Here is a 23,362-nt window from a genome sequence, read left to right as displayed (position 1 = left end):
TTCCAGTATTAAACCAACCTTGAATTCCAAGGGTAAACTCCACTTGGTCTTAATGTGTTATCCTTTTTGGATATTATTTAATTTAATTTGCTAAAGATTTTGTTAATGGCAGGCACAGTGGCTCATGCCTGTAATCCCAGCACGTTGGGAGTTGGAAGGCTGAGGCGGGCAGATCACCTGAGGTCAGGAGTTCGAGACCAGTCTGGACAACATGGCGAAACCCATCTCTACTAAAAAATACAAACATTAGATGAGTGTGGTGATGGGCACCTGTAATCCCAGCTACTTGGGAGGCTGAGTCTGGAGAATCTCTTGAACTTGGGAGGCGGAGGTTGCAGTGAGCCATCATGCCACTGCACTCTAGCCTGAGCAACAGACTGAGACTCTGTCTTAAAAAAAAAAAAAAAAAAAAAAAAAAATTAACGATTTTTCTGTCTGTGTTCATGAGGTGTGTTGGTCTGTTTTGGTTCCTTGTAATGTCTTTTTTCTGAGTTATTTGCTGGCCCTTCGCTTTAATTTTCTGCAAGAGTTTGTAGAAAATTGGTATTACCTCTCCTGAAATATTTGCTAGAATTCACTAGTGAAGCTGTCTGGGGCTGGAGTTTTCTTTAATATAGAGCTATTCAGATAGTCTGTTTCTTCTTTTCTGTTTCTGAAAGTTTGCATCTTTTAAGGAATTTGCCCATTTCATCTATGTTGTTGAATTTGTGGGCATAAAGCTCTTCATAATATTTCCTTATGGTCATGTTAATGTCTGTACCTGTGTAACCATGTCCCCTCTCTCGTTACTGATCCTTGTAAGAGGAGGAGTTCAGGATTTATTGGTGAGTAGCCTCCGAGCCACACATTCAGAGCAGGTGGAAACGTCTTTATAACAGAAGGAGGGAGGAGAGTTGCTGGGGAAGGAATAGCAGGTAAGAGACTTTGTGTTTTGGTGCATTTAGGTGAATCATAATGTCAGTCCTTTCTGTATATTAAATAATTTGTTTTTCTAAAATGTCACAATTTCATTCTGGAAAATCCAAGTTTTTGTGTCAAAGCATTCCTGAAATTAATAATTGTTCTTTACGGGGCTGGGCGCGGTGGCTCATGCCTGTAATCCCAGCACTTTGGGAGGCCGAGGTGGGCAGATCACTTGAGGCCAGGACTGAGAGACCAGCCTGGCCAACATGGTGACCCTGTCACTACCAAAAATACGAAACTTAGCCGGGCATGGTGGCACGTGCCTGTAATCCCAGCTACTCGGGAGGCTGAGGCAGGAGTATCGTTTGAACCTGTGAGACAGAGGTTACAGTGAACCGAGATTGTGCCATTGCACTCTAGCCTGGGCAATGGAGCGAGACTCCATCCCCAAAAAAAAAAAAAAAAAAAAATTATTCTTTATGAAATAAAAACAAATAGTATGACAATTTAAAAAACTATAATAGCATAATAGTACTGAGCCAGAAAAAAGACAGATTCCTCCTTTGTGTCTAAGAAAATACTGAAACCATGTGTTGCCCAGTAAGAGTATATGCATACGTGAATATTCTGAGTAAGTTTGCAGTGCTGGCAGCACTGATCCTTAAAATAGTAATATAAAATGATTTAAAGCCTCATAAATGCTCATTCCAAATGATTACATCATTATCCTATTTTTGGTTCAATTGGTTTTACATTTGAATACTTTTTAACAGTATTTTGGTGGCTTTGTTCCAACTTTGATTTATTTAAGCTTAATTGATTTGTAAGAGTAGAAAATCAAGGAATTTAAAAATTTGACATAACATTGTTGGTTAGATGCATTTTCCTATAACACCCATCATCATTTCTGCCTGTTTTTATTTATTCGCATACTGTTTGTCTCTAACTTGGGATCACGTTTGCTTTGCTTATTATTGGATACCCCACACTTAGATACCCAAATATTTTGCAGTGACTTCATTGTTCTTGTTTTTAGTGAATGTTCGAAATATCTGACAATAAATAGAATGTAAATTTGCATTTCCTCTTTCCGTTCTCCTGTTCCTATCATTCTTTGCCTTCTCTTGACTGGTGTGCCCCTTCCTACTCCAGTCTCCCACTCCACCAGTTGGCATCTTTAAAGCTGCCTCTGGAAGGATCTTTTCAAAAGTAGAGCTCCATCAATGCCATTTTTTCTAGAAACCTTTTGTGATTCTTCCTTTCCTAGAATAAGGGTTCTGTGAGTCCAGGTATGTGTCTGCTGTTCTAGGTTGTGAGTCCCTGGATGTCAGGGATAGCATCTCGCTTGTCTTTAAATTTTGAGTTCAGCGTCGTGAACATAGTGTTTAATAACTTGTTACTGAACTAAATTGACCTTGTCTAAATGGAATGGAAACACTGTGCTTTCAATAGCGTATTTAAAGCTTTTGTTAGCAACCAGCTTGGTTTATGTCAATAACCTTCTCCCAGCCTAGGCATCAGGATGTCTGGCTTCCGTAACCCATTATCAGGTTCTGTATAATTATTATGATGAGCAAAAGCATACCCAGATCTAGGTCCTGATTTTTGCCTTCTACGGAACAATAGAAGGATATTTTCCATCAGGGCTTGTATGTCCATCCGTTAATTAATCTGACTGTTAAGGGTCATGCTGATTTCCCGAAGTAATGTGTTCTGTGGAGTTCACACCAGCTCCTTTGAAGACTCTTTGCTGGCTCCTTATAATTCAGAAGGGAGCGTTCTCGGGACCCGGAATATACACACATGCACATATCCCTTTTATAAACACAGACTTTCCTTCGGGATATTGAGAAATCTTTCAAAGATCCAGCTTTCAGAGTCAGTGCTGAAACTGACTCAGTGTCAGTGATTGTCATAGGTTCTGTTCAGACACTGGAGAGCTATAAATAGATTTGATTTGCTTTCCCTTTTTAGATGCAAATTAAACTACTTAAATTGAGTGTCCCCAAAGTCAGAGGTTTTTATTTACAGCAGTCCTTGGATCTTCATTGCAGCCTTGGTAGGCACATAACTGTTATTATCCCCACATTATACATTAAGGAACTCGGAATCAAAGAAGTTTAATGACTTGTGTTTAGAGTCATCCAGTCGTTCAAATAATGGTCATCAAAAAGAATTTTAGATGCAGTCCAGCAGAGGGAAGCTTTCCAACCAGACAGTGCCTAAGGCTGTGCTGCTTTTTCTGAGATTTCTTAGATCTACCTTCAAGCAGCCCATTTGGATGATCTGTGGAGGCCTGTGGAAATAATTGGAAGAGTCTGCATGGAGAGTCTGAGCTGTAACCCTATAAGGGAAAATATGCAAGGACCATGCTCGAGCACAGCTCCTTTGCTTCAGTGCCACACAAGTTCTGATTCCCTTAGGATCACCGAGTATTCTCATACAGAGAGGGCCCTGAACAGGTGGTGATCAACTTGCTCGAGAAAAGGAACTCGTCAGAATTAGTCTTTCATCACTAATTTTTGTATGTTCTGAGACCGTCGCAAAAGACGTAGTTACTAAGTATGAGAGGACAATCCATGGCATCTTTCTCTGCAGTTTTCTCTTGAAAGCAGATCTCAGGAATGTTGTCTGTTACGGAGAACTGGAAACATAAAAGTGAATCAATTCACCAAACATATACTGAGTGTCGTGTTCTTGTTTCCACATAAGGCGTCGTGCTTGACATTCTGGGCAGAGAGAGAAGTCACACAGTGGTTCCTGCCTTCCAGCTGTCTACTGGCTAGTGGAGGAGATAGACAGATTGGCCCATGATTACAGCATAGTGGAAGAAATGTGATGGTCGGCCTGAGGTGGGGGTGACGCAGCTGAGTCTTAAAGAGTAGCACCTCCGTGAGACAGCCAGTTGAAGGAAGGTGTGGTAGTGATGTGTGTGAGGGACAAGGCAGGGACACACAGGGTTAAGCAGACCAGGCAGAGAGCAGTGGCACATGCAGAGACCTGGGGCAGAAGCAGGTGTGATATTTGTGGGAAACTGAGGGATTGAGAAGGGCTGAAGTGTGACACTTATTTATAAGCAGAGTGGAAAGAGACAATCTAGAAAATAAGCAGAGTCTAGGTGAATTAAGATTTTGATACAGGATCCGGAGAAGTCACTGAAAAGAATGTAGCAAACCAGGGTGATTTTTCTGAAAAGCAGGTTGGTCATGGTTTGGGAACTGTTTCTTAACTGGAGCCTGAAATCTAACAGTTCTCCAGCGTCCTGCCTTTGTCAAAGAAAGGTCTAACCATTGACCCAGCTTCTCCTCTGAAAGGAGTCAGCGTAAAGCACAGAGGTGTGGTGGGCCAAGAAGTTTAGGGAATGCACCGTGTGTATGAGTTCGGTGCTAGTCGGGGTGGGGGATAGGAGTCCGTAATCCATGTTTGTCATTCTCCAGGAGCTCATACTTTATGTAGGCACATTGATCTGACTTTTCTTTTTACATCTGATTTTGAGTCAGAATTAGAAAATCTTTTTCCACACCCAGGTTATAAAAGGATTCATCTGTTTCTTCCAGAACTTGAGTTGTTTCATTTTTTTCTGTTTCGATTCTCAAATATCTTTAGAGTTGTTCTGGTATATGTAAGGTAAGTATTGAGTTTCATCTTTTCTTTTTCCCAAATAGTTACCAGTTGTCCCAACTCCAGTTATTAAGACAACCATTTTTCTTATATTTCTGTGTGTATTTGGGTCTATTACTGGACTTTTTATTCTGTTCTGTGGGATCTGACCGGGAATGTAAATGTGTTAGTATCAAATTGTTTTAATGATGAGACTTTATATTATTTTTAAATAGTTGTCAGCGCTGGCTATTCTGTCTTCATTGTTCTTAGACATCTCTGCATTCTTATTTTTTCCATATGAAATCTAGAATCAATTTGTTTAGTTCAGAAACAAAACAAAACAAAATTTGTTGGCATATGGGTTAGGCCTGTCGTGCATTCCTATAAAGAAATACCTGAACTTGGGTAATTTCTAAAGAAAAGAAGTTTAATTGACTCATAGTTCTGCAGGCTTTGCAAGTATGGTGCCAACATTTGCTCGGCTTTTGGGAAGGCCTCAGGAAGCTTCCAATCGTGGTGGAAGGTGAAGGGGGAGCAGGCGTCTCACATGACAGAGCCGGAGCTAGAGAGGGAGTGGGGGAGGTGCCCCACACTTAAACAACCAGATCTCCTGAGTGGAACCCACTAACGATTGCAGGGACAGCACCAAGCCATGAGGGATCCGCCCCCATGACCCAGTACCTCCCACCAGGCCCCACCCCCAACACGGGGGGTTACATCTCAACATGAGATTTGGAGGGGACATCCCAACGATTTCAGTATATTATTGCTTTTGTCCTAAATATATTTGTTAACTTGGGGAGAATTGACATCTTTTTGATGTTAAGTTGTCCTGTCTAAAGGCAAGGGGACATCTTTGCATTTGTTCACATTTACTTCTTCATCTTTCAATCAAGTTTTCAGTTTTCCCTGTGTAAGTTTTGCACATTTCTTGCTAAATTATTTAAAGTAGTTTACTTTTTTATTGTTTTGTAAATGGGTGCTAGTCTTCCACGATGTCTTCTAGCTATTTATTGTTTGATATAAAATAAGCATGCAGAAAGCTATAGTTTTCATATGTCTTGCTTTGCCAAGTTTACTTTCACATCAGCTGCCAATAGAAATAATTTTTTTTTAAGTTTCTAATTGTTTTCTCTTTTCTTACTGTTTTGACTAACACTTCTCCTACAGTGTTAAAAGTAGTGGAGGAAATGGGCCTCTTTGATTTGATTCTGACCCTACTGGGAATTCTTGAAGTGTTTCCTCATTAAATAAGATGCTGGTTTTTGTGTGTGTGGGTGTTTTAATCTTAGTACATGTATTTTATCAAGTTAAGTGCCTATCAATTCCAAGTGTATTGACTTAAACATATCAGGAATGATTATTAAATTTTGTTGAAGGCTTTTTCATGACCTGTGGAACAGTTGCATTATTTTCTCATTAGATGTATTAATATGGTGAATATATCAGGAGATTTTCTTTCTGTCTTTTCTCCTTCTTCTTCTTCTTTTTTTTTTTTTTTTGAGATAGGGTCTCACTCTGTTGTCCAGGCTGTAGTGCAGTGATGTGATCATGGCTCACTGTACCTCAACCTCCCTGGGCTCAGGTGATCCTCCCACCTCAGCCTCCTAAGTAGCTGAGGCTACAGGTGTGGGCCGTCACATCTGGCTAATTTTTGTATTTTTTGTAGAGATGGAGTTTTACTGTGTTGTCCAGGCTGGTCTCAATCTCCCTGGCTCAAGCAATCTGCCTGACTAGGTCTCCCAGAGTGCTGGGATTACAGGTGTGAGTCACTGCGCCTGGCCTGTTAGTAGATTTTCTAGTATTGAATCAGCTTTGCATTTCTTTTTGAGATGGAGTTTCGCTGTGTCACCAGGCTGGAATACAGTGGCTCTATCTCGGCTCATTGCAGCCTCCGCCTCCCAAGTTCAAGAGATTCTCCTGCCTCAGACTCCTGAGTAGTTGGGATTACAAGCACGCGCCACCATGCCCAGCTAATTTTTGTATTTTTAGTAGAGATGGGGTTTTGCCATGTTGGCCAGGATGGTCTTGATCTCCTGACCTCGTGATCCGCCTGCCTCGGCCTCGGAAAGTGGTGAGATGACAGGCATGAGCCACCACGCCTGGCCTGCATTTCTAGAGTGAATCTCATTTGGTAAGGACATGGTATTAATGTGTTGGCTTCTGTTTGCTAATATTTTATTTAGGATATTTGCACTGATATAAGAAAAGTGGTCTTTGGTTTTCTTTTTTGTGCTATCTCTATTCAGTTTAGATATCACATTTATATTTGCTTCAAAAAAAAAGAAAGAATGTGGTTATTTTCTATGTATTTTATCCTCTGAAACAATTTATGCAGTAGCCTTGGTGTTTAAGGTTTGGTAGAATCCTCTTGTAAAACTACCTGGGTCTGGTGTTTTTTTTTTGTTTTTTTGTTTTTTTTTGTGAGGGTAATTCTGGTAAATTATTTTTTTCTTACAAAATTTCTTATGAAATTATCTATTTAACGTAGTTTCAAGCGTATCTGCATCGAGCTGCACAGAAGAGTCTGTCATGACTTTTCTTGTGGAGGGTGTGGGACTTACTTGAGGACTTCATAGTTTCATAGTTTTAGAGGACAAGAGGTATGGGGTCGTGTTTATTGACTGCATTCGTGGATCCCGTGTCTTAAAGTGAAGTTCTAACAAGATGAACATGTGCTAATAATGACGTTTGTAGTTACCACTGATGAAATGCTTGGCTATGCATGCGTGTTAGCTCATTTAGTCCTCCTGATGATACTGAGATATATAATATCCAGCTCGCTTTAAGGATAAGATAATTTGGTGGGGGCTACTTACCCAAGGTCACACAACTAGGAAGAATCAGCTGGGATGTGGATCCAGGTTTATGTGGTGACAGAGTCCAGGCTTCTTTTACGTTTTCTTTTTTTTTTTTTGAGATGGAGTCTCACTCTGTCACCCAGGCTGAAGTGCAGTGGCGTGATCTTGGCTCACTGCAGTCCACCACCCGGATTAAAGTGATTCTCCTGCCTCGGCCTCCCGAGTAGCTGGGACTACAGGTGTGTGCCACCACGACTGGCTAATTTTTGTATTTTTAGTAGAGATGGAGTTTTGCCGTCTTAGCCAGGCTGGTCTCGAACTCCTGACCTCAGGTGATCTGCCCACCTCGGCCTTCCAAAGTGTCGGGATTACAGGTGCGAGCCACCGTGCCTGGCCCAGAGTCCGGGTTTCTAAGGAGCCGCGGAGGATGAGGGCCACATGAGTGGCGTTGGCAGGGACAGAATGATCAGGGATGGCTTCACCAAGAGATGGGATGTGAGCTGTGCTCATTGGCATTGGCAGAATTCAGAGGGGTGAGGGGAGGTCAGGGAGGTGATGCCATGTGGGGGTGCCTGGCAGGAGAGGTGGCCTTGACTTAAGTGGAGGGCACTGTCAGAGGGTCACCCCATGAGGGCCAGCGGGTTGAAGTGCTGGGGGATGAGTGGTGTAGACTAGACAGGGGAGCGGGGACGTACAGAGGGCGCAGGAAAATTGGGAAAATGCAGATACTGTTCCCACCCTCCAGTTTAGATTAGATAATGGGGAGTTGCCTAGGTCTAGGTCCTGGGAGTTTCTGTCGTGCATTAGGAATTTGAAGGGAAGAACCATATGGGAAGGATCACAGATAAAAATAGAAAGGAAATAAAAAGGCCACCGGCAGCTGTCTTGGTTGTAGCAAGGCCCTTGAGTGTAATTCAGGATGCAAACAGCAGTATGTGTTCGCACATCAGCGCAGTGTGGAGACTGCGGGGAATATGGATGTGGCAGCCTCTGCAGAGCCTGTCGCCCGTGGCCACTTTCCCTGCGTTTCTCAGATGCAGCAGGAAGTGACGGGTGGTTAAGAGTGTTTTCTCAGAGCCAGTAACAGCAGACATTTCTTTCTCGGGTTTGTAGGAGAGCAGAGACAGAGGGTGCTTTAGGCTCCTCACTCTTGCAGTTCCTATGTGAGGAAGACAGTTCCGTGAACAGCAAGGAACCCTTTGACTGGCAGTCTGGTCACCCCATTCCCGACTCTTACCCCTTTACCAATGCTTTGTGACTTCAGGCCGCCTTTCTTCTCTGGGCCTCAGTTACCGCACTTGTGAAATAAAGGCATTTGGGGCCAGGCGTGGTGGCTCACACCTGGAATCCCAGCACTTTGGGGAGGCCTAGGTGGGCAGATCATCAGGTCAGGAGTTCCAGACCAGCCTGACCAATGTGGAGAAACCCCATCTCTACTAAAAATACAAAAATTAGCTGGGTGTGGTGGCAGGTGCCTGTAATCTCAGCTACTCAGGAGGCTGAGACAGGAGAATCGATTGAACCCGGGAGGCGGAGGTTGCGGTGAGCCGAGATTGCGCCACTGCACTCCAGCCTGGGAGACAGAGTGGAACTCCATCCCCCCGCCCAAAAAAAAAAAAAAAAAAGGCATTTGGGCTCCAGGGTCCCTCCTAGTTTTCAAATCCATGATTGAGTCATGAAGGTAAATAAAGAAAATTCCTTTAAAGTAGTTTTGGTTCCCACAAACCATAAGCCATTTCTTTGATTTTGTTGAACTCAATGAACTCACTGCCCAGCCTGAGCCAGAGATTTGCTGTAAATCGTGAAGGGATTGGTTAAGCAGGAAGTATGTTTGCTTTGTTGGATTCTTTGTCTCCTGGGATGTCTAGTTCTACTTCTTGTTTCCCTTGCTTATTTAGGGTTGTGGGGTACACTGCTTGAGTGAGAGAAAGCAGAAAGGCTGCGCGGCGCGGCGCACGCCTGGAATCCCAGCACTTTGGGAGGCCGAGGTAGGCGGATCAATGTAGCCCAGGAGTTCAAGACCAGTCTGGCAAATAGTGAGACCCTGTCTCTACAAAAAATTTAAAAAGTTAGCTGGGCGTGGTGGTGCGTGCCTGCAGTCCCAGCTGTTTGGGAGGGAGAGTGTGATATGTGATCACATCACTGTACTCCAGGCTGGGCAACAGAGAGGACCCTGTCTCACAAAAGGAAAAAAAGCAAGCAAGCAGAGATGATTAATTAGTCCAAAGAGGGCTTTTGCTAGGAGGAAGAGAGTTTTGCTTTTCAAATGCGTAAAATATATCCAGAAATGCCTCCAGGTAATTTTGCCGTTGCTTTGGGAATGCTACATTCTGTGGTGAGATCTTTTGTTTGGTGTGGGTGTTTGCGGAAAAACATTTATTTTCTGGAATTCAGTGATTTATTCCTGTGTCCATGGTGCCAGTCTGTGTTGGTGACCTCCCCATTCTGTCCAGAACAGGACAGCAGGTGTCAGGGCTGGGGTGTGGAACAGAGGAGGTGGTTTAAGTGTAGATATGGCTCTTGTTAGCTTGCTGCTTTGGGCCAGCCACATCACCTCTCTTCATTTGATTCCTACCGTCTGTAATATCTCAGCGATGATAAGATTGTGACGCTCAGCTGAGATAAAATGCAGACAGTTATTTTGGATATGGGAATGTGACTGCTTATTGTCCTGTGTGCAGAACCCTGTGGCCAGTCTCTGGGCTGTGTAGATGGGAGAGTTGAGTGGGCTGGGCCCTTGCTTCAGTCTTTCCAGTTCCCTGAGCCTCAGTTTCTCCTCAGTACATTGAGGAAGTTGGGTGAACGATCTACAGCTGTTCTTCCAATTCAGAGATTTCATTTTTTAATGTAAGAACTCTTAGTAAAATAATCATGTCAAACACCATTTGAGTAATGACCTTGAGGGATGTAGTGTGTGTAGCTCGCCTGTCCTGTGTGGTGGGAGATAGGTTATTTGAATGTAACCTATGAGGGATGTAACCTAAGAGGCATTAGGAGCTTCTTCCACTGAGAGTAAAATGGAGAGAGTCAGTGTTATGGTATAAAAAGTAATGACAGCTGGTGCTGATTTCCATTCTAGCTCTTATTTTTAACTGTGTGACCCTAGGCAAAAATGTAACCTTTCTTAGTACCAATTTTTCCACTTGTAAAATGGTGAAAACTGTCTATCTTGAAAAGTTACTATGAAGATGAGTCAAGACATCTGTAAAGCACTTAGCCTGTTGCCTGGTACACGGTCAGTACTTAACGGTAGCCAGAGCTTTCTGTTAAACATCGGTAAGGAGCTTCAGAGGCCACAGTACTTTCTAGGGGAAAATAGGAGAGCCTGTATTGTAAAGGGAGATTTGGCTGGAGGCCCTGGAGGAAAACAAGGGCACGTGTTGTACTTGATCTTGGAGAAGCAGCTCCTCCTCTTGATGGAAGGTTAGAGCCTGTGTCGGGCAGTGGAAGGTGGATGGTGAAGAGAAGTCTGGGGTGTCATAAGGGGAAGGCCACTCTCGGAGTACATCCACGGAAACTGGATCCGAATGCCTGGACTCCTGGATCTTCCAGAGAGCAGAGCTGGTAAGCAACAGCAATAGCTCTGGAGGGTGGAGAGGAGACGTGGGTGTCCCACACCTGCTGCGTGTCCACAGACCGGAGTACTACGATGCCACCCCCTGCTCAGGCACACATATTTCACCAGACCTTTATTTATAGGAAAATCTCCAGAGCGTGTGTTGGTTATTACCCTTAGATCTTAAGGGGAAACACACGTTTGTATTAACAGTTTAAAATGGAGAATTGGTTGCAAGAACTTCTTCCCTTCTTGCTTTGGCGCCGGAGTGAGCTTTTGGTACGCCATGCCCACCAGCCATGCGTGTTTGTGCTCACTGCTTCCATGTATGTCTTCTGAGCTCTTGGTTTATGTTGAACATTGTCAGGCACCGGCACGGATACAGAGATGCACCAGGAGCTGCACCTGCGTCCTGGGAACTGGCGATGTGGGGGAGCCAGGCAGCTCAACAAAGAATTGTGCTACTCTCTAAGGTTACTCTGTAGCCTATGTTGATATTACTTGTTCATTTTCCTAATTTTTTTGAGAACTAAATTTTATTTGGTCACACTATTGCTCTTTTTAAATACAAAATGGGTATAACAGCTCACCAGACTAGGGTTATCTCTGAACACAATCTGTGGAATTATTATTATGAAATGGTCAAAGCAGGACTTTTGGACTCAGGTTTGAGTTCAGATTCTTTTACTGTGTTATTGATGTTCTAGCTATATTATCACCTGGAGAGGCTTGGTGACCGTAGGCAACCTTTCTGTGTCTGCTTCCTCACCTGCAACATGGGATTAATAACAGTACCTGCCTTCTAGCAATGTTGTGAAGAGCACGTGAGTTCGTATGTGTAACGGGCTTAGAACAGTGCCTGGCACTTGTAATTGCTGTGTGAGGATTCACTTAAAGAAAAGCGAGCTAAAAGCTGACACTGGAGTTCTTATTCCTCTGCTGTAGATGGGGGTGCAGTGTGTCTTCGCCGTGTTCTTGTGAGAATCAAATGAGGTATCATATGTAGATGGCAGCACAATGCCTTTCACAGGATCGGTTGTCAGAAAATGGTCATTCTCCTCCTCTAGAAGTCACTGATTCGGAAACCTTTGCATGCTTTCAGTGTATAGTGTACTGCTAGGCTGCTGTCAGGTGTTTGGAGATAAACATAGGATGACACCTGCCTTTAACCAGTTGACTAGCTGCCTTGAGGGGGAAAAAAAAAAACCCCACAAAAACCCAAATAAACCTTAAGGTCACTAAGTATCCAGTAATCAGTGCAGCTGCTCAAAGAGGAATGGATTTTGGTAATTTAAGGAAGACTTCAGTGAGGGGCAGCCAACTGGGGTGTTTAATTAGAGAAGGCTGGAAGAAAGAGGGATGAGCATTAAGTATTTGGAAAAAGACTGTCAAGTAGAAAATATGGTTTATTTAGTCTGTGAAGATCCCAAAAAGGAGGAGCTTTTCTAACCATTACAACTCTGCTGTGGGAGCGTTTCGCTTTCTGAGGCGCTGGAGCTGTGTTTGGAGAATCTTTTGGTTACAGTTTCAGGTGAACAGAAAACCACACAGATTAGCTTAACAACAACACAGTGAAATGAAAATTTATTAGAAGGTACAAATATTTCTTGGAATTCAAGTGCAGTCCAGTTTTCCGAGTAGCTAACAACAGGCCCGGGAAAGCCTCAGGAGCATGGTCGGTGTCTGAGATACTTTCTCTTTCGCGGGGCTGCCTGCCTCTGAGTGTGCCAGCTTCTGAGGGTGTCACCTCTGTTTGTTTGTCCTCTGGTGCTGGCTTCTGTCCTTTGCACCTGTGTACTTGCAGTTGCCCTGGTTGCTGCCTTTCTACATTTTCAGTTCAAGAGACCACCCCAACCAAATCCTATTTCTTAGTCTTGAGGCAAAAGATAGAGGAATGGAAGATGTGACTGACCAGCTTGGAATTGGTCGGTCCAATGAACCATAACCTAGTAGTGGGCGGCGGTGTGCAGGGCCTTGCAGTATAGCAGTGCTTGCTGAGAGTCCCCCTTGTGGTTGAGGCTGCTGTTCTCATAGGAGAGGATGGGCAGGTACCTTGGCCGGGGCCATGACAAACCCCCAGGCTCTGGAGGGTTTTGCGCAGAGGCCTCATGGTCGCACTGTAGGGGGAGCTCAGGTTTTAGGTGGCGCGTTAGGATCTCTGGAGGGTTTGCCTCATGGTCGCACTGTAGGGGGAGCTCAGGTTTTAGGTGGCGGTTAGGATCGATGCATCCCTAGGTTCTTTTCACATATTTCCATGCTGTTAGGTGGAACCCAAGCGAAATCTCTTTCCTTTTTAAATTAAATATGCATAGCCTACATTTTACCTTTTGAACCCTTTTTGAGTCTAAAATGTAGTGTCATTAGGTATATTCACCATCCATTTCCAGAACATTTTCATCATCCCAAACTGTTAACCCTGAACCCGATTAAATAACCCTACCTTCTCCCCACCACTAGCCCCTGGTAATCACTGTTCTACTTTCTGTCTCTATGAATTTGACTACTCTAAGTACTTCATGTAAGCAGACTCGTAATATTTGCCTCTTTTTGTCTATTTTAACATAATATTTTCAAGGTTTGTTCGTGTTGCAGCATGTATCTGAATTTTATTCCTTTTAGTGGATAAATCGTATTTCACTGTATGTATATACCACATTTCATTTATCCATTCATTTGTTATTCATTTTCTACCTTTTGACTATTTTGAATAATGCTATCAGCCCCTCGTCCCAGCCCCCCGCCCCCATTTTTTTTGAGAGTCAGGGTCTGTATCATCCAGGCTGTAGTGCATTGACTCAGTCTTGGCTCATTGCAGCCTCGAACTCCTGGGCTCAAGTGATCCTCCCGCCTCAGCCTCTCAAAGTGCTGGGATTACAGGTGTGAGCCAACATGCCTGGTTCATTTTTAAAGTATAGATGAGATTGCTTAGAATCAAGAAATTGTTTGGTTAATGAAAAAGACCTTAATGAAAGGCGTACTCAGTCCAACTTCTTCATTTCAGAGAAGGGAAAATTGCCCAGCTGGGAAGAGTGAACTGCTGGTGCCACATCCACCTACTTTAAGCTCATTTATCATTTCTCTCCCCCTTACCTAAAATGATGAGAGTTTTGGCGGTAGACGGCAGCCTCAGTATGGATATTTAATCCTGAAGGATGTTACAGACTTACAGAATGTGGATTTGGCTGCTCTCAAACTTTTTTGCTTAGGTTTTTTGCATGAATCATTTTCATTATGCTTTTGTCGGTTGAGATGCATAACCTGTATGACTGACAATAGCTAAGTGATGAATACATGAATGAGGAGCTTAAAGTCATTGCCTACATCAGCAGATCTCAAACTTTTTGGTCCCAAAATATATTTTGAAGACCTTAAAGACCTTTATTTATATGATTATATCTGTAGGTACTTACCATACTAGAATTAAAATTGGCAAATTTTAAGATATTTATTCATTAAAAATATCAATAAACCTATTATATTAACATAAATAATATATATTTATGAAAAGTAACTGCATTTACCAAAACACGATAATTAGAAGAGTAGCATTGTTTTAGACTTTTGCAAGTATCTTTAGTATCTGGCTTAGAAGATAGCCGATTCTCATATTTACTTCTTCACTCAGACTGTGAGATATTACAGTGGAAGTACATGAAGAAAATCTGGGCTGGGCGCGGTGGCTCACGCCTGTATTCCCAGCACTTTAGGAGGCTGAGGCGGGCACATCACGAGGTCAGGAGATCGAGGCCATCCTGGCTAAAAATACAAAAAAAAAAAAAAAAAGAAAAAAAAAATTAGCCGGGCGTGGTGGCGGGTGCCTGTAGTCCCAGCTGCTCAGGAGGCTGAGGCAGGAGAATGGCGTAAACCCGGGAGGCGGAGCTCGCAGTGAGCCAAGATCACACCACTGCACTCTAGCCTGGGTGACAGAGCGAGACTCTGTCTCAAAAAAAAAAAAAAAAAAAGGAAAAAAGAAGAAAATCTGACCTCCCACAGATAGGCAGTTGGGAAATTTTTCAGTAGCCTTTTTAGAAAATTGTAGATGCTCTTCTTTGATATTACACCAAAACTTGACAAATGGCAGTTTCCTAACGGTTACTTGTGATGTGGCATCTGAAGCTGTGCCATCCTCTGTTACATTAGAATATTTTAGTTTATTTTGCACTTTAGGTGGATCTTTTACCCATATATGATTTCGTAACATCATGGTTCACTGAGTTGTGCAGATCTTCCAAATAAATGTCAGCATATGACATCATGCAATATAAATCACACTCCTTCATGTCACTGCTGATCTCATTAGAAAAACCTCAAGTATGAGGAGGCAGTAAGCGCCTATGGGGTGGATACAAAGTTTCAAAAATTCTTTTTTTTGCTTGGACACTCAACTTCTATTCTTGGCCACAAGTGCTGTCAGTTGTTTACCTTGAAGTGATGAGCTCATGTGTTCATTCTTGAGAACATGTCTGCCAGGTACTCAGGTCTCAGTCACTGCAGTTTGCAGTAAAGATAGTACTGAGTACAACAGGTGGCTTCGGGTAGCTTGGAACTCAAACACTCACAGAGTGATTTTTCTCTGGACGGCCGTGGGACTCCGTATGCAGGAGGGCTTCATGTGTGCTTCCCATGTCATTCAGTGGGACGTTAAAAAGGTGTGTCTTGGCCGGTGCGGTGGCTCATGCTTGTAATCCCAGCACTTTGGGAGGCCGAGGCGGGCGGATCACGAGGTCAGGAGATCAAGACCATCCTGGCTAACATGGTAAAACACCCCATCTCTACTAAAAATACAAAATATTAGCCGGGCGTGGTGGCGGGCGTCTGTAGTCCCAGCTACTTGGGAGGCTGAGGCAGGAGAGTGGCATGAACCCAGGAGGCAGACCTTGCAGTAAGCTAAGATTGCGCCACTGCACTCCAGCCTGGGCGACAGAGAAAGACTCCGTCTCAAAAAAAAAAAAAAAGGTGTGTCTTCAAAGGTTGAGATTTAAGAAGAGCGATGATTTTTTATTGCTTCGTCAAAGACGAAGGAGTTTTTTTTTTTTTTGGAAGGAGTCTCACTCTGTCTTCCAAGCTGGAGTGCAGTGGCGCGATCTCAGCTTACTACAACCTCTGCCACCTGAGTTCAAGTGATTCTTGTGCCCCAGCCTCCTGAGTAGCTGGGATTATAGGCACATGCCACCACGCCCGGCTAATATTTTGTATTTTTAGTAGAGATGGGGTGTTTCACCATGTTGGCCAGGGTGGTCTCGAACTCCTGACCTCAGGTGATCCACCTGCCTGGGTCTCCCAAAGTGCTGGGATTACAGACGTGAGCCACTGCACCCAGCCCAAGTAGTTTTTTTTTTACCAGAACAAAACTGTTATGGTGAAGGATATCATGACCACTAGGATAGTTTGGTGTCACTGCCTTGATTCGTGCTAAGATGCTAGCAGTTTTACCCTGGCATTTACACCATTAATGCAGAAAAAGGTGAATAATATCTTAGCATTCTGAAAATAGTTTGGGCCTTGCACCTTGGGCCTTGTGCCTTGGGCTTTGTGGGCTCCCTGAAAGGAGGAGTTTACATCCCCAGAGGCTAAGATCATCATCTACAAACTGCTGACCTAAGCCAGTATTCCAGTCTTGCGGGTATCAGAGGAAAAATCAAGTCGACCATCATCCTAGAAGGAAAAGTCATGGTGGGAAGTCAGCACCTGAATTTGTATTTACACCGGCCTGGCCTTGGCATCTGGCGTCCTTTATACTAACAGCATAAACATGCTCACAGTTGTCCTGGGCTGGAGCCAGCTTTACAAAAGCAGAGAGCTGGGTGTTGACTTTCTGAAGCCATGCCCTACTGGTTATTAGAAAACTCTTTGGCATTTTAAACTCCCTTCTCCTTCTTGACATTGAAATTTAATATCATGGAATTGACACCAAATGATGATGTCAGGCCTTTGGGTTGTGACACCATCTGTTGGCAGCCTGGCTTTGGAGCTTCTCCCAGTTGAATTTTGCTGCCTTAAAGCAGAAGGGAAGGCGTAGTGCATTTGTTAAGAAGAAGATGCTTGAATCTTTTAGTGGACCTGCTTTCAGCAAACTTGTTTTTCAGGTCAGAATACTATATCCAGTGATCAAGCCAAACATGAAATGCTTCGAGTAGGACTCAACATTCGTACTTAGATATTTGCAAATCACTGGGTCTAATAATACCCTTCTTCTCTTTTGTTGTCAGCAATGGAAGAGTTAATAGTTGAACTTCGTCTCTTTCTTGAACTCCTGGACCATGAATATCTAACCTCGACTGTCAGGGAGAAAAAGGCAGTGATAACCAACATTCTGCTGAGGATACAGTCATCCAAAGGTGAGTCTCATTCTGACGCCTGCTTTTTCTTCTTACAGTGTCTTGGCTTCTAAACCGTCTTTAATTTTACCATCTTTCTAAAATATATTTATTTGTTCTTTAACTTACAAACTTATTTCTTCATCAAGTTTTCATTGAGGGTTTACACTTGTGCCAAGTTCTTTGTTGGCCTCGAGGTGTAGAAAGATAAAGCTTTGAAGGAGCTAATGGAATCGTGTGTTGGGAGTCCCCAGGGCAACCCCAGCGTTTGGAGATTACCTGGAAGGACTCACCGGACGGGTTGTTCTTTCTCACGTGCAGGATGCACTGCAGCCGTAGTGAGGATGCACAGCCCGACGGGCAGATCGGAAGGGAGAAGACACAGGTGGAACGTGCAGGAACCTATAGGCCACAGCTTCTGTGTGTTCCGTCCCTCCCACGAGGGTCACACAGAGCACACTCTCTCTTCAGCAATAAAAACGCAGCAAGCTCTGAGTGACGTTTTTGTTCAGGCTTGTCAGAGACTCAGTGCCCAGGGTGTGTACTTGGGTCTGGTCCTCTAGGCACCCTCTGCCTAGCACACGCCAGAATTCCAGGACAGGCGGGGTTTCAGCACAACCGTGCTGTTTACATAAACAGTACAGGCACAGTGAACCACCCTTGTCCATCAGGGAATGGTGGGAGCACTTCAGAAATCCACGTTCCCAGAGGCCAGCCAGGGCCAGCCTTGCAAGCAGGCCCCTCGAGAGAGCAGCCTTGGGCCTGCTGTGTTAACTCTTTCATGCACAGTGAGTAGGACAAAAAAAACAGGCAATAAGAAATCCTGCTAAGTACTGCTGTGGAGAGCCCAGAGCCTCATGAGAGCGCCTGAGAAGTGAGTCCACAGCAGTTGAGTGAGAGACTGGGGTGTCGGAGGGTCCGAGGGGCAGTTCCTGGATGATGTGATGTGAGAATCTTGAGGACTCTGAGGGGATAATCTGCTGGATGAGATGGAGGATTTTTCTTTTCAGCCTCTTTATTGAGATGTGATTCACAGGCCATACACGTCACCATTTACAGTGTACCATTCATTTATACTTTTATATGAATTCTCTTAGTATATGAAGCCATGTATGACATGATTAGATTTGCATTCTGGAAAGCTCGCCTGGCCAGTCTGGAAGATGGGCTGAAGGATTTGGTAGAAGTTTGAACGTAGGTGGCTTGGGGAAACCTGGGTGGGCGATGGGGCCTGTTACTCAGATGAGAAAGCAGGATAGGGACCCTATTCTGAGGCAATATGAAATATTAACTTCTTTTTTTTCTTTGAGACAGGGTCTCACTGTCACGCAGGCTGGAGTGCAGTGGTGTGATCACTGCTCACTGCAGCATTGACCTCCCAGGCTCAGGTGATCCTCCCACTGCAGCCTCCCTAGTAGCTGGGACTACATGTGTGCACACCACAACACCCAGCTAGGTTATTTTTTTAGCTGAGTGTTTGCCATGTTGTCCACGCTGGTCTTGAACTCCTGGGCTCAAGCAGTCTGCCCGCCTTGGCCTCCAAAAGTGCTGGGATTATAGGCATGAGCCACTGCGCCTGGCCTGAAATGTTCACTTCTGAAGTAATTTTGTTACTTCCCTGCTCAGACTCTTTCATCTGTCAGCCTTTGCCTCTGGTCACAGTCAGACTCCTTCGGCCATCCTGCAAGGTCCTTTGTCATAGGTGGTTATGAGTATGAACTCCAAAGTTAAACTGGCTTTTTGATTCTGTCCCTACCTGTTACCAAACATGCAACCTTTCACAGGTTACTTACGCTTTTTTTTACTTTAGTTTCCTCCTTGTAGAAAAAGTGCTAATGGTATTGACCTTATGGGATGTTGTGCGGATTGAATGAGATGGTATCAAATATTTCAAAACAGTGCCTGATGCATAGTACATATGTCAGCTATTGATGACCATTTGCTTTCCCCTGATTTCCTGTCCTCTCTTCCCCTGCCAAGTGAGCTCCGGCACTGGTCTCTTCACGCTTCCTTCTGGATGAATCTCCTGATATCTTTCAATTCATGAATTCTTTCTTCAGCTCTTTAATTTGCTTTAAACTGATCTATTGATTTTGTGTATGCATGTGTCATTTATCCTTTTCCTTTCTTGCTTTTGTTTGCTTGTTTGTTTGCAGTTCTCTACCAAAGTTCTTTTCTCCATTGCAGCTCCTGGGGCTCAGACACTGGGTCTTTCCGTGTTTCAATTCCTGGCCTCTAGTGTAGTACTGAACCCATTATAAGTGGTCGTTGTTAAGTCAGTATTTTTACAGGCCTTTCCAAGTGAGTGTTAGGCGTATAAAGAGTACTGTGCCCAGATTAAAACTTGCTTCTCCCTTCTTCTTACCTGCACTGGTGTCGTGTTCATCACCTTTCCTAGTAGTTCATTGTGTATGTATTTGTCTTTCTAACTTGAATATGAGTGCCCAAGAGGTGTGAGCTTGTATCAGTCATGTCTTCCATAAAGTATGGCTGTTACAGTATCTGACTTTAAGAAGATACTTAATAAAAATTTATTGATTCCCAGGAAAGTGTCTATTCTGTTACTACATGGGTGAGTCCTGCCTGCCCTGAGCAGAAGCTGAGAGGGAGCAGCTTTCCCTTTGAGACGCAGCACGGCGCTGAGGGACATGTCCCCCATTTCCATCTATGAGTGCTTTCATTCGTTTCTTAGCTTCCCTTCCCCTTCCCTTTCCCTTTTCCCCTTCCCCTTCCCTTTCCCCTTCCCCTTCCCTTTCCCCTTCCCCTTCCCCTTCCCTTTCCCCTTCCCCTTCCCTTTCCCCTTCCCCTTCCCTTTCCCCTTCCCCTTCCCCCTTCCCCCTTCCCTTTCCCCTTCCCCTTCCCCTTCCCCCTTCCCCCTTCCCCTTCCCCCTTCCCCCCTTCCCCCTTCCCCGCTCCCCCCTTCCCTTTCCCCTTCCCCCTTCCCCCCTTTCCCCCTTCTCCCCTTTCCCCCTTCCCCCTTTCCTTTTCCCTTTCCCCTTCCCCCTTCCCCCCTTCCCTTTCCCCTTCCCCCTTCCCCCCTTCCCCTCTTCCCTTTCCCCTTCCCCTTCCCCCCTCCCCCCTTCCCTTTCCCCTTCCCCCTTCCCCCTTCCCCCCTTCCATTTCCCCTTCCCCCTTTCCCCTGTTCCCCTCCTCTCCTCTCCTCTCTTTTCTTTTCTTTTCGTTTTCTTTTCTTTCACTTTGTTTAAGCTGTCAGTTCTTTACCTGTAAAATGGAGAAGAATGATACCTAACCCTGCAAGACTGTTGTAAAGGATTAGAAAAAATAAATATTTGCAAAGTGTTCAACACAGGGTTCAGGAACTGATAGATGCTAGTGATACCATTCTCATCCCTATTCTCATCCCATTTTGTGGTTCTGGTTAATTCTTACAGGTTTCGATGTGAAAGACCATGCTCAGAAGCAGGAGACCGCTAGCAGCCTGCCGGCCCCTCCTCAGATGCCCCTGCCGGAGATCCCTCAGCCCTGGCTGGTGAGTCAAGGCCCCACCATCTCAGCGGTCTGTGCTGGAGGCCTGGGGGTACTTATGGGCTCCAGGGGCCTGTGATGGAAGCCCAGTGTGGAAGAATGGAGCTCTTATTTTGCTTGAGGCACTCCTTTGAGTCTGTTTCTAGGGCTGAGAAGCTGTTAGTGATAGCTAGTTGGTAGACTAAGTGTAGCCTCCCCTTAGGAAGCTAGCATTTCTTTGCACTGCCTCACACCACCATAAATTGTGTATAGCAGGAGCTACAAATCCATAGACATCTTATGTCAGATTAAGAAAAACAAAAATGAGGGATTTAACAGATCAAAGTATCTGTAGACCTTGTGGACTTGACCCTCTTCTGAGTTAATTCTGAAGTTGAATACCTTATTCTGAAACTTTAATAGTCATTGTTAGACTTCTGGGGTTAACTATCCATATTTTTTCCAAGAGAGAAAAATATGTACATATTTCAGGAATGTATACTTTAGTTTTATGCATTCAAATTCAAAATTTGTGTTTTCAAAAAGTCTGGCGACGCCCACAAACGCAAACTTTTATGTATCATTCAACTTTTTCTACATTTGGCCGTTTTCTAACTTGTTTACTCAGGGAATTCAGAGTGTCATTCAAAGTTAGGGCAAAATCAGTAGCAATTGTCATCCTGTGTTTGCTTTCAGTGTGAATCATCTGATGATCTCTCTGCCAGGATAGGAACGGTGGGAAGGCAGGGCTGTTTCTGTTCACCTCCGCTCTGCCTGGGGCTGGCGCAGTGCTCAGGAGTCTTGGAGGGACTCAGGGATTCTCACTGCAGTGGGTACAGAGGGAAACGAGCACTTACGGAGTGCCTGCCACACACCACCGTAAATTACAACTCATTAACTCCCACAACTCGGCCTCGAAGAACCCCTAGCACTTCTTACCAGGGGAAGCATATGTATACCCAATTTTTTTTTTTTTTTTTTTTTTTGAGACGGAGTCTCGCTCTGTCACTCAGGCTGGAGTGCAGGGGCCGGATCTCAGCTCACTGCAAGCTCCGCCTCCCGGGTTTACGCCATTCTCCTGCCTCAGCCTCCCGAGTAGCTGGGACTACAGGCGCCCGCCACCACGCCCAGCTAATTTTTTGTATTTTTAGTAGAGACGGGGTTTCACCATGTTCGCCAGGATGGTCTCGATCTCCTGACCTTGTGATCCGCCCACCTCTGCCTCCCAAAGTGCTGGGATTACAGGCGTGAGCCACCGCGCCCGGCCTTGAGGCTCAGTGAAGGTGTGTGGTTTACTTAACATCATAAAATAAGTAGAGAGGGCAGAGTTTGCAACATTTGTTTCAAATTCATGCTTTTCTCAGCAATACTAGTTCAGAGGTGTGGCCGCGAATCCGATGCAAGCGTGCTTCAGACAGGAAAGACTCTGAGCGTTGAGCCTGTCCACCGAAGCGGAGTCCAGGGAGGCCACAGGCCGCAGGGGCAGTTCAGGAGCAAGGCCGCCTGCTTCCCACTCCCACGCTGCCTCAGACTTCTCGTATGATTTGGGGAGATTAATGTAACCTCTGTGCCTCAGGATTGTCCAGGAGATGGAAAGAGCAAATATATCTCAAGTGCTTAGGATTTCTTTGTTTATTTATTTATTTATTTAGAGACAAGAGTTTTGCTCTGTCGCCCAAGCTGGAGTGCAGTGGCACATCTCGGCTCACTGCAAGCTCCACCTCCCGGGTTCACGCCATTCTGCTGCCTCAGCCTCCCAAGTAGCTGGGATTACAGGCGCCCGCCACCTCCCCTGGCTAATTTTTTATATTTTTAGTAGAGACGGGTTTTCACCGTGTTAGCCAGGAGGGTCCCGATCTCCTGACCTCGTGATCCACCTGCCTCGGCCTCCCAAAGTGCTGGGATTACAGGCGTGAGCCACCGCGCCCGGCCGCTTAGGATATATTTAAGTCCTGGACTCTAACCACTCCTTAGAGCAGCGCTTTTCAAACTTTAGCCTTCAGCTAACCAGCAGCCATCTTAAAGTGCAGATTCTGGTTCACCAGGTGTGGATGGGGCCTTTGATGCTGCCCTTTTCTCTTCCCTCCTCTCCCCTTTGCTACCCCCCTCCCCGCCTCCCCTCCCCTTCCCTTCCCCCTCCCCGCCTCCCCTCCCCTTCCCTTCCCCCTCCCCGCCTCCCCTCCCCTTCCCTTCCCCCTCCCCGCCTCCCCTCCCCTTCCCTTCCCCCTCCCCGCCTCCCCTCCCCTTCCCTTCCCCCTCCCCGCCTCCCCTCCCCTTCCCTTCCCCCTCCCCGCCTCCCCTCCCCTTCCCTTCCCCCTCCCCGCCTCCCCTCCCCTTCCCTTCCCCCTCCCCGCCTCCCCTCCCCTTCCCTTCCCCCCTCCCCTCCCCTTCCCTTCCCCCCTCCCCTCCCCTTCCCTTCCCCCCTCCCCTCTCCTCTCCTCCCCTCTCCTCCCCTCCCCGCCCCCCCCAACTCCCCTCCTCCCCTCCCCTCTTTCCTCTTTCCTCCACAGGATCTTGCCCTGTCACCCAGGCTGGAGTGCAGTGGCGCATCCATAGCTCACTGCAGCCTCAACATCTTGGACTCAAGCAATCCTCTCTCCTCAGCCTCCCAAGTAGCTGGGATTGCAGGTGTGAGCCACCATGCCCAGCCAAATGTTTAATTTTTTTTTTTTTTTAATTGAAAAAGGGTCTCACTGTGTTACTGTCTTGAACTCCAG

At 45.3% G+C, this 23,362-nt stretch overlaps 1 protein-coding gene across 5 annotated transcripts in view; it reads left to right on the top strand.

Moving 5' to 3' along the window:
- Window positions 1-23,362, top strand: part of AFAP1 (actin filament associated protein 1) — a 187,692-nt gene that overhangs the window by 53,344 nt on the left and 110,986 nt on the right. For 3 of the 5 annotated variants that reach the window (XM_008018005.3, XM_008018009.3, XM_073012530.1), the window contains exons 2-3: window positions 17,073-17,201; window positions 20,573-20,670. In XM_008018005.3, coding sequence (XP_008016196.2) covers window positions 17,075-17,201; window positions 20,573-20,670 — 225 coding nt within the window. In that variant the 5' untranslated portion in view covers window positions 17,073-17,074. Of the gene's footprint in view, window positions 1-6,534; window positions 6,641-16,927; window positions 16,950-17,072; window positions 17,202-20,572; window positions 20,671-23,362 lie in introns of those variants that run through there. The other 2 variants (XM_073012532.1, XM_073012531.1) reach the window with 2 other exon arrangements.

This window comes from Chlorocebus sabaeus, chromosome 27, assembly GCF_047675955.1.
Source record: "Chlorocebus sabaeus isolate Y175 chromosome 27, mChlSab1.0.hap1, whole genome shotgun sequence".
Classification (NCBI taxonomy): Eukaryota; Metazoa; Chordata; class Mammalia; order Primates; family Cercopithecidae; genus Chlorocebus; species Chlorocebus sabaeus.
This window is presented reverse-complemented; position numbering and strand designations above follow the sequence as displayed.